The sequence below is a fragment of the Macadamia integrifolia genome, chromosome 5, assembly GCF_013358625.1.
Source record: "Macadamia integrifolia cultivar HAES 741 chromosome 5, SCU_Mint_v3, whole genome shotgun sequence".
NCBI lineage: Eukaryota > Viridiplantae > Streptophyta > Magnoliopsida > Proteales > Proteaceae > Macadamia > Macadamia integrifolia.
The window spans coordinates 26,078,631-26,086,266 of NC_056561.1; the positions used below are offsets into that span (position 1 = coordinate 26,078,631).

Consider the following 7,636-nt stretch of genomic DNA (forward strand, 5'->3'; position numbering starts at 1 on the left):
TATTGATAAAGAAACTATTAAGATTTTGCTAGAAAAAATTCCTAAAATATAGAATTTTTTATAAAAATAAATCTTAAAAGATATTTTAAAAAGAACAAAGGAAGAACGGTTGAGAGATAGCACGAAAGGCTTATTGTAAAAGACATAAGGAGAGAGAGAGAGAGAGAGAGAGAGAGAGAGAGGAATTATTCTTGATAAGGAAACTAATAAGAATTTGGTAAAAAATCTCATAAAATATAGATTTAAAAAGAAAAAATTCCTACAACATATTTTAAAAAGAGAAAAAGGAGGAACGAGAGGTTGAAAGGCTTATTGTAAAAGAAGAAGGAAAGTGTGAAAGAGAGAGATAAGAGAGGAAGAAGGTGAGAGAGAGAGGGTGAGGAATTATTATTGATAAGGAAACTAATAAGATTTTGGTAGAAAAAACTCTTAAAATATACATTTAAAAAAAATCTTAAAAAATGTTTTAAAAAGAGAAAAAAGAGGAACGGTTGAGAGAGAGGAGTAAAGGCTTATTGCAAAAGAAGGAAAGTGGAAGAGAGAGAGAGAGAGAGAGAGCGAGAGAGAGAGAGAGAGAGATAAGGAAAGTGATTTAAGTGATTTTTAAAGAATATTTAAATATTAAAATATAAAATATAAAAGGTACCAACAATATCAAAAATGTAAAAAAGATAATGAAAAAGATAAAGTACTTAAATAAGTAAGAAGGGTAAAATAGTCAGGTGAAAAATTAGCCATGAAGTATGAGTACATACTTTTATATAATAGTATGATATATCCCATTCAGTCCTATCACAAACTAACGGTCTAATCACAAAATTGGACACCCATACAAGTAAGTCCATAGAAAGAAAGAACTTAACAAGGAAAGAGAATATTACAAAAACCTATACAAGGTTTTATAGGGAAAGGGAATATTACACAAATATAATAGCTATACAATGAAAGGATTGAAAGAATCCTATCCTTTCATATAACAGCTATACAATGAAAGGATTGAAAGAATCCTATAGAATCCTATCTTTTCATATAACAGCTATACAATGAAAGGATTGCAATGAAAGGATCCTATCCTTTCTCTTTACAAGAAATATTCTATTTAAATGGGTGATGGAGAAAAGAACTGAGAAATTAACAACAGAGCCATTCAAGCACAGAATGGGTGGTTCCAGAAGTATCATTCCTGTTCTGATCATGGTTGCTGTGATGATGGAGTACTCGTCACCTTGGGTTTGTGGGTGCTTCACTACTCCAAGAATTCATGTTAGAGTGCAAAACAAGTTGGGTGAAGGAAAGAAATTGTATTTGCACTGTGCATCAGCGGACGATGATCTTGGAAAGCAATCACTGGACTTCAATCAGGAATTCACATGGACCTTCTGCCAAAATATTTGGACTTCCTCTCTCTTCTATTGTGACTTCTCATATGTAAGGGATGGAAAAAATGTAAGCACTCATGGAGACGTTTATTTTGCAGAAAGAGATTATTGCACGGACTGCACTTCTCTTGTTGGACCTCAAGAGGTTTATGTTGTAGACACAAAGAACCCTAGTGACTCCAAACTTGTAGCAAAATGGCCTTAGTTAGATCGATCTAGAGATAGAGAGCATGGGATAAGTTTAATTAAATGGTTTCTTAATAAATATATGGATCACTGTTTTGAACTGTTTTAGTTTGTCATGAAGGTCCACTTTTAGTTGCAGTTAATTTGATTTAAGTTCAGATTCACCTTTGCTTATAACAATTGTGTCTCCTTTTTTTTTTTTTTTTTTTTTTTTTTCCGGCCCTCCCCTTCTTCCGCTAAGTTAAGAATCTCTCTCACATGTTGAGGTGGGATGTGCGTGCTAATTGCTCAATTACTAGTGGGATTATTAATTCACTTCACCCAATAAATACAATTTGGTTTCTACTTTGAAAGAATTGATAGGAGTAATTAATAGAAGGAAGTGACATTTCAGCGTTTCTGGAGGGGGCAAAGAGAGGGAGGGAGGTCTTGTTTTGAGAGGAAGAGAGCCATTGTAAGACAAAATTATAGGTCTCTAAGACTCGAGCAGTAGCACGGGTCAGTTGCAAGGGGGGAGATAAAAGGTGTAGCAGGGGTGGATCGAAGATTTGGATTTTTTCTCTCTGTCTAATGATTTTATTTAGGGGAAAGGCTGGGTATGCCACTGGTATACCCAGATCTGTGTCTATCTCTTTGCTCCTCCCTTTGGAAAATTTCCCTCTACCACTTTCATCCCTGTCCTCCCATTGGTTGATCCATTAACTCCAGAAAAACTGGTAGCATACCTAACCTCCTCCTTTCTATTTAAGGTGAAAAATCTATAGTTAATCATGTAGAATACCTATCATTCTTTTTTTCTTTTTGGATGGGAGAAGTTAGGTATGTTACTGGCATACGATAAACTAACGGACAATACCAATGGGGCATTGGTCAAAGGATGAGATATCATACAAGAGGGGTAGAGGGGTCATTTCACATAATGGGTTACTTATCTATTGATGGCTATGCTGAAGGTGGATTAGCAGCTCAACATTGATGCAATCTCATTTTATTTTATTTTAATTTCGACCAAGTTTTCCAATACCTACACCCCGGGGGAAAATCTTTTGATCGATGGGTTCAAATAGCGGCCATGGGTTCGGCCAGCACATGTCCTGTAATACCATAACTTCCTACACCACAATGTAATGTGGAGTTAAATTAAGGGGAATAGAACAACAGTAGCCCACCCAACGGTGGCTATGGTGGGATCAAAACATCTATCACAAATTAAAACTGGTTGATCTCCAAATGGTATTTAGTTATAGAGATATGCCCCCTAGAATGAATATTAGCATGAAGAGATGGCAACGCAGTCTTAACTAAACAGACCCATCTATAAATGGTTAGGGCAATAATTAAAGGAGAAAAGTCAACACATCTATTCCTAATTAAATATCCAAATGTAGTAAATAGTAATAGAAGCCACAGAGAGGAATAAGTGGCTGCATGGTTAATAGGAAGAAAATCACTCAATTTGTCTCCAACCCCATTCAATATTAAGAGTTCTCCTAAAAAAATAAAAAAAATAATAACCTTAAACCATGAATGGATCAACACAACCATTCCAGGAAAAGAACCAAGTTAACCATTTTTAATCTCTAAAATGGGTGGTAGAGAAGAGAAATACATGAGCTCAGCCTTGGAATCCTACAAAAGATGGATCAAAACAATTCTATTTATGTGGGGAGAAGAATTAAACTTCAGAAAGAATAGAACAAGAACAGAATGGGTGGTGTTCCTAGATCCATTCCTGTTCTGATCATTCTTACTGTGATGATGGAGTACTCTTCATCTTTGGTGTCTGGTATGAAAGGAAGTGTTCTTGTAACAGTGCACAACAATTTGGGTCCAGGAAAGAAATTGCATTTGCAATGTGAATCAAAGGATGATGATCTCGGAGAGAAGGCACTGGACTACAATCAGGAATACTCATGGAGGTTTGCTGATAATCTTTGGTGGTCCACTCTCTTCTATTGTGATTTATGGTAAGAAAGGAATGGTGCATATGTAGCTACTCATGCAGATGTTTATATCGCAAAAAGAGATGTATTTTGCACAGGCTGTGTGGTTGTTGTTGGACTTGATGGGATTCATGTTGTAGATAGAAATAACCGTGACTCGAAACTAGTAGCAACATGGCCTTAGAGGGTGGACCTCGGCCAAATGGTATGTTTGTTCTATCACAATCGTCAAGGGTCCGAATCAGAAAACAATCTTTACAAAATTGAGGTAAATCTGTATACATATACCCCTCCCAAATCCTATGTCATTAGTAGCAGAGAGATCAGTATGAATCACATCCATTGCTTTCCTTGAAAAAAAATATTTTTTTGAACTTTTTTAATTTGTTTTATTTATTTAAAATTCTTTTCTCCAAAGAGCAAAATTTTTTTTTTTGGGGTATGATGAGGCAAAATATGTCCCCTTCCTCAGCACGGCTGAAGCGTATATGCAAATTTGAACAGGACTGACCCACTACCTCGGCCCTTGATCATGCCGTGCTGCCACCTCGGCATCTCATCAGGCCGTGCTGCCACCTCGACCCTCCATCAGGCAGTGCTGCCACCTAGGCCCTCCATCAGGCCTTGCTACCAATCACCTCGGCTCTACCAACCTGTCACCTCAGCTTGGCACAGTAAAGTAAGGCACCCAGAAACGTGCTCTCGTCCACTCCTACATTCAAGGAACATAATCCCTGATCACGGGGGCAAGACTCTATCCACTACACGTCATCAGAGGCGTCCACCCCTCTCACGATTTGCACCTCCTAGATCAATGGGGAATATTCCCAGAATATTCCTTGGAACCCGAAGTATTCCCAGAATCACAGAGCCACTTCCCTCAAGGACTCTATGCCTGAACCAGACTCTGCACAAACTCCCCTCCTTCTCTCTTCATCAGCAGCCTATAAATACCAAGGTAAGCCTCCATCATGGGGATCAATCAATCACTCCTTATACTGGAAAAGCTCTCTTGAGTATCTGCTGTGGAAAGATCTGACTTAGGCATCAGAGAGTCCCCCATTGGGTCAGCCTGGCTCTCCCCTGTCATCTTTTCTGTGCAGGTCGCCAGGAACTGCAGGAAAGATCATCCGGTCAATTTTTTTCGCATTAGATTGGCGCCGTCTGTGGGAATAAGTTACAAAAAGTCACCTTGGACCAATGCAATTGAGGAGTGAGAATGTCGTTTCTTCTACGACAACACGAGTAAGATCCACCCGCGAGTTACCATTTGGACGTCCCCCTTCGCCACCAATGGCAGAGCAAGAGAATGTCCCAGTAGAGACCCCTCCACAAGGACCCCAACAAACCAGGCCTGATGCACATGTTGCCCAGGGAGAGGGGGATCAGCGCGAGCAAAACCCTCAACTATCTCGCCATGTCCCATCATCTCGGGCAACTCACCCAAACATGGACGAGAAGATGCAGAGCCTGCAGCTACATATGTTAGCGACAAATGCACTGGTGCGGGACTTCATACGTCAGTTCGGCTCGGAACTTCTAATGCCACGGACTAGTTCAGCTCAGCCGCTTAGGCCAATTCTGGGCAGACAACTCGATGATGAATCTCCTGACAACAGTGTCACCCCTCAATCAACAGCAAGGAGGGGGTCGGCCAGAACGTCACGTACTGTTCACTCTGTACCACCCCGTTCTCCTACCGAGGGGCACAGGTAAGGTCCCATTCCAGCCCAGAATGGGAGAGCTCATCGTTCCACGCGTCACCAGAGCTCAGAGACATGTGATGTCCATAGATCCCCACCCCGGGTAGGAAGACGCTAGCAGTCGCCTCAAAGACTCATTAGAGGCTTGCGTCCGCATAGAGATGAACGAGAAAATTCTTAGAGGACAGCTTGGCGAGATCAACCCTATGGGGTCAGGACTCACCCACCAGGCCGACCAGAGGCGCACCACGGCAAGGTCAAGATCGGCTTGGTGGTCACCAAGGCCGAGGAAGAAGCCCCAGAAGAGGTGAAAGGGCACGATGATCCCCGGATCACCAAGCTGAGGTGAGAAGGGACGACCTGGAGAGCCGCATCTAGCACCTCACCGAGCGAGTAGAAGGAATGCAGAGGCAAAGGCACCCGGCTGACATAATTGTAACTTCGGCCCATAATGCACTATCCGACGAACTGATAGACGTCGAGCTACCCTCAAATTTTGTGATACCCGTCTTCAATGGATATGATGGCACCACGGATCCTTATGATCATCTGTTGTATTACAGCTCGGCCATGACGGTTCATGGTAGGTCAGACGCCGTTCTTTGCCGAGCCTTCGCAACCTCATTAAAAGGAGTAGTGTTGGTATGGATGTCGAACTTGTGGCCACGGTCCATCCGCAGCTATGAAGAGCTGACAAGAGCGTTCCTCACACATTTCCAAGCAAGTATGAAGCAGAAGTAAACTACACAAAACGTGATGAACATGAGGCAGGGAGCGAGAGAGACTATAAAAGAGTTCCTTGCCCGATTCACTAAGACGACATTGGAGGTAAAAAACTTACCGGAAGGAGTGGCGTATAGCACGTTGAGCAACGGGGTAATGCACCCTGATTTGGTCCAATCTCTGGCCTAGGGACGATTCCCACGTGCCAAAGAAGAATAGAACAGATCGACCGCTTGACACTGATGAATCCGAGCATTATGAACTTGATCGCACTACAAGAAAAATGGTCAATTGCTACACTTTTTTTACTACGGTAACTATATACCATGGTAATTGAGATCATATACTACGGTATAAATGTACCGTTATATAAAATCATCATATACGACAGACTAAAATATCCGTAGTATTTAATGAGTATATACTATGGTAAAATAATACCATTGTAAAAGATTATATGATACGACGGTTAAATTTTCCCGTAGTATATTTTTAATTATATATGACAGGGTCGCAATATCCATATTATCTACTTAATTTATATGGCGGTATTATAAATTTTGTAGTATCTAGTCAGTATATACTACGGTAAAATAATACCATTGTAAAAGGTAATCTTATATGACGGTTACATTTTACCTTAGTATATTTTTAATTATATACGATAGGGTTACAATATCCGTAATATATACTTAATTTATATGGCGGTTTTATAAATTCTGTAGTATCTGGTTAGTATATAATACGATAAAAATGTTTCCGTAGTATATAGTAAATTATATATAATATTCTTAGTACAAGTAGATACCTAACTTATACGACATGGTTAAAACTTCCGTAGTGTTTAATATATTTTATACGATGGAAGTTAATGGAGAGTAGTATATAGTTAATTATATACGACACTTAAATTTATCCATAGTATATGCTCTCGTAAGTAAAGTAAAATACATTTCCCGCTAAACCGTTCCCCCTGAAAATGCATAATAAGGCGGGTTTCTCTCCCACGATCAAAACCCTACCGTCACTCTTTGTCTCTCCACATTCCCATTCAAGATTCGATCAAAACCCTACCCTCAGTCTATGTCTCTCCACATTCCCCTTCAAGATACGATCTCATTCAATCAAACCTTGGAGAAAAATAGCGGCGACGGTGAGGTTCTGAGTTTTCCGCAGTTGCAGGTTCTGAGATTTTGCTGAGAAGGATTTTTCCACAGTTGCAGGTTCTTTGATTCTTCCGCCGTTGCAGGTTCTTTGTGATTCATCCGCCGTTGCAGTTTTCCACCTTCAGTAATCGGCTACCCTTTTGATTCTCTTTTCCGCCGTTGCAGGTTCCATTTTGATGCTCTAGCATAAGTAATAAATAATTATTATTTATTCTCATCCTTTGTTTTCGTCTTCTACCTTTCTTCTACCTTTAGATATCAAGCTTGCTCGTCGGATTAGGGGCGAGCGTGCTTGAAATGTGTCTATTTGATCAACTAGTGAATGACTTAATGGCACCGTACGGTGAAGGGTTATGTGGCCTAGGTTTTTGAAAGTGGGGTTTTAATCGGTGGGGGAGATATCTTTTCTTGCTAATTTTATGAGTTCAATGAAATTTTCGATTTTGAGATAAGTACTCTTTTTTTTTTTTCGGAGAAAGTTCTATTAGATCCAGGAAAACAAACCTTAAAGAGCAGGGTAACAGGCAAAAAGAAGA

The 7,636-nt window shown here is 40.1% G+C and overlaps 2 protein-coding genes across 4 annotated transcripts in view; both read left to right on the top strand.

Moving 5' to 3' along the window:
- LOC122078703 (asparagine synthetase domain-containing protein 1) overlaps nt 1-7,636 on the top strand; it is an 80,256-nt gene that overhangs the window by 32,113 nt on the left and 40,507 nt on the right. The window lies entirely within an intron of this gene.
- On the top strand, nt 1,076-1,681 carry LOC122078704 (S-protein homolog 5-like). Its single transcript, XM_042644804.1, has one exon. The coding sequence runs from the start codon at nt 1,111-1,113 to the stop codon at nt 1,582-1,584; it is 474 nt and encodes a 157-aa protein (XP_042500738.1). The 5' UTR covers nt 1,076-1,110; the 3' UTR covers nt 1,585-1,681.

Bases quoted from the DNA above. Each gene is read 5' to 3' on its own strand.
- LOC122078704 (XM_042644804.1), top strand. From the start codon at position 1,111: ATGGAGAAAAGAACTGAGAAATTAACAACAGAGCCATTCAAGCACAGA.